This window comes from Ovis aries, chromosome 3 (genome assembly GCF_016772045.2).
Source record: "Ovis aries strain OAR_USU_Benz2616 breed Rambouillet chromosome 3, ARS-UI_Ramb_v3.0, whole genome shotgun sequence".
Taxonomy (NCBI): domain Eukaryota; kingdom Metazoa; phylum Chordata; class Mammalia; order Artiodactyla; family Bovidae; genus Ovis; species Ovis aries.
Window position 1 is genome coordinate 5,590,860 of NC_056056.1, and position 3,112 is coordinate 5,593,971.

Genomic DNA, 3,112 nt, shown 5'->3' on the forward strand with positions numbered 1-3,112 from the left:
GTTGGACACGACTGAGTGACTTTCACTACACTACGCTACATGGTGTTTTCTACAGGATCCCCACATACTAATTCCCTTGGATGTGATATTTAAACATATTTGGTAAAAGAGTAACTGAAATAATCTTCGTAATTGCAACTGTGTATGGTGATCAGAAATCCACACAGATTTCCAGATGAGACCATAGTTCAGTTCAGTCTCTCGGCGACCCCATGGACTGCAGCATGCCAGGCTTCCCTGTCCGTCACCAACTCCCAGAGCTTACTCAAACTCACGTCCATTGAGTCAGTGATGCCACCCAACCATCGCATCCTCTGTCGCCCCCTTTTCCTCCTGCCCCCAGTCTTTTCCTGCATCAGGGTTTTTTCCAAAGAGTCAGTCGCATCAGGTGGCCAAAGAATTGGAGCCTCAGCTTCAGCATCAGTTCTTCCAATAAATGTTCAGGACTGATTTCCTTTAGGATGCACTGGTTTTATCTCCTTGCTGTCCAAGGGACTCTCAAGAGTCTTCTCCAGCACCATAAAGTTTTCAGTTTTTTGTTAATTCTCATCCTGATAACCTCTGGGTCTTGGTAATCAGAAACTCAATGGGAGACCACCATTTTCTGAGTCTGTGGTTCTAAAACCTTTTTATCCTTCTGCCCCAACCTACATGAGGGACAGGGCACACTCTCATTGGGTTGGTCACCCTTGGCAGAGATTCTTAAGAAGAGACTTCTACTCTTAACATGGTATGGATTACTACTTCCTACTGCATTTCAGTGAGTTGTTGTCTAAATGCCTAAAATCTTCCTATGACTTATTAATATTTCCTTTCTATGGACATGAGTGTGAGCAGTCCATGGTGTCGAAGAGTTGGACATGCTGGAGCGACTGAACTAAGCTGAGATTTGGATCATCTGGTCCTCTCAAGTTTCCTGACTTCAGAAGGATTTCCAGTGCCAAAAACGGACCTCCAAATCTAGTTAATTAAAGGATTTGTGGGCTTCCGTGGTGGCTCAGATGGTAAAGAATCTGCCTGCAAAGCGGCAGACATGGGTTTAATTCCTGAGTCAGGAAGATCCCCTGGAGGAGGGCTTGGCAACCCACTCCAGTATTCTTGCCTGAGAATCCCATGGACAGAGGAATCCGGGGGGGCTACAGTCCATGGGGTCCCAAGGAGTCGGAAACGACTAAACACAACAAAAGCTCCTGTAGGATAAGGGATGATCCCTGCTCTGCGTTAAGCAAGCCTGGGTTACAGGCTTGAAATTCAGCGACAGAGAGAGAATCTCTCCTCTGCTCACAACAACCTAGATTTCACTCCGCCTGTCAAGGGCGGCTTTGGGTAAGTTAACTTTCCGAGCCTCTATTTGCTCCTCTACTTACCAAGTACTTCCTAGGGTCGCTGTGATAGTTACCAACGCCTGGCATGCAAGTAAACGCTCAATAAACAACAGTTATTCCCATACTCCGACGACCACATTAAAGTAACCACGATAACTCAGGAGGCTCGCACAAGACCAGCAGGGGACGCGGAAAGTACATTCCGTGGGGCTTTCACGCCGGCTGCACGGCAGAGCGCTCCAGGACGCTCTGGAGACAAGAACTTGCATCGCCTCACACCGTTCAGTCAGGAGGCGGGGCAGCGGACACCCGCGCTTCCCGGGTCAGGGAGGCGCCAAGGCAATACCAGGATTAAGGAAGGGTGGGAGGCCCTGGCCAACACCTGACCTTCATCTCCCGCTCAGGGATCACGGCATCCATTTCGTCTCCCATCGCGCGGCCTCAGTTGGTGAAAGGAGCCCCCACCGCCGCCGTCCGCGGCCTGGCCCACACAGCCCAGGTCTTTCCGAGGCCAACTTCCTCCCCTCAGAGCTTGCGACGAGATGCATAACTCGCACTTCCGGCGCGCTTTTGGTGACGGCACGCATTTCGGCCCGCGGCGTGGCTGAGGAAGGCTGAGGGGACCTTCTGAAGTCGCGCGGCCGCCTCCTGGCCACCGCCTCCCATTGGCCGGCTCGGAAGAGGAGGAGGCGTGGCCTGGCAGTCACTGCGCCTGCGCCCGGCTGCTCCCAGGCCGCCGCTGTCGTCTGCAGGTGGCGTGGGCTCGCCTCGTGTGGGTTTCCTTTAGTCGGTAGTGCAAGCGCGAGATATCCACGCTCGTTTCGTTGAGGCTTCACAGTAATCTTTGGATGTAGGTGGTTATTAATACTTTCGATTTCAAAGATGTTAGGAACTTGAGAAATATTTCCAAGGAGCAGCTCCTGAGAAAGGCTTTGGACGGGGTGTGGAAGGAAAAGGTGTTCAGAAAATTGATGGGACGGGGCCTCTCCCCTGGTGTTTCTGAAGGCTGAAAGGGGAGATTAAAGGGCCCCAGCGATCAGCTTTGTTTACTCCTTTTAAGGTAGTCATTTCTGGAGCAAGAGCCAGTGAAAGTGAAAGTCTCTCAGTCGTGTCCGACTCTTTGCGACCCCATGGACTATACAGTCCATGGAATTCTCCAGGCCAGAATACTGCACTGGGTAGCCTTTCTCTTCTCCAGGGGATCTTCCCAACCCAAGGATTGAACCCAGGTCTTCTGCATTGCAAGCGGTCTCTTTACCAGCTGAGCCATGTGTAATTGAATATTCAAGACGTCCTAGTCACCTAGGGATTATCATTGCCATTTAATTGATGAGGCAACTGGAAGCACAGGGAAGTCAAGAAGATTCCCAAGTTCCCCTCAGTCAAAAAGTGGTGAAGGCCTGATTAGAATTCAGCATGTCTGGATATGCTGATTGCCAACTGTTACACAGTCCAAAGGAGAGATTTTTGTAGTGGAATATTATAGACACTCTAGGACACAGATTCTTAATTTGGATCACATGGGTCAGCTCCAGGGGGTGTATTGTGCTGCTTACTATTTGGTTTTCAGCAAACTGCTTATCTCCTCCAAGCCTGCTTCTCATTTTTCAAGCAAGGCTGATACACTAGAACCTTACTCATGGGGTTGCTGTATGCAGTAAAGGAAGGTCAATGTCTAACAGCCTGGTACACAGATACAGTCATTCACTTTGTCACTATGTGAGCTAGCTCTTCTGAATTTCCTGAGTGTCAGAGCCATCCCCAGGATACACCAGTCAAGACATGGA

The 3,112-nt window shown here is 50.2% G+C and overlaps 1 protein-coding gene across 4 annotated transcripts in view; it reads right to left on the reverse strand.

Moving 5' to 3' along the window:
* The window catches only part of NUP214 (nucleoporin 214), an 89,965-nt gene extending 88,094 nt beyond the window's left edge, over positions 1-1,871 (reverse strand). For 3 of the 4 annotated variants that reach the window (XM_042248051.1, XM_012161064.4, XM_012161056.4), the window contains exon 1: positions 1,713-1,871. In XM_042248051.1, coding sequence (XP_042103985.1) covers positions 1,713-1,757 — 45 coding nt within the window. In that variant the 5' untranslated portion in view covers positions 1,758-1,871. Of the gene's footprint in view, positions 1-1,367 lie in introns of all 4 variants that reach the window. The other variant, XM_042248050.2, reaches the window with a different exon arrangement.
* Between the last annotated feature and the right edge of the window lie 1,241 nt (positions 1,872-3,112).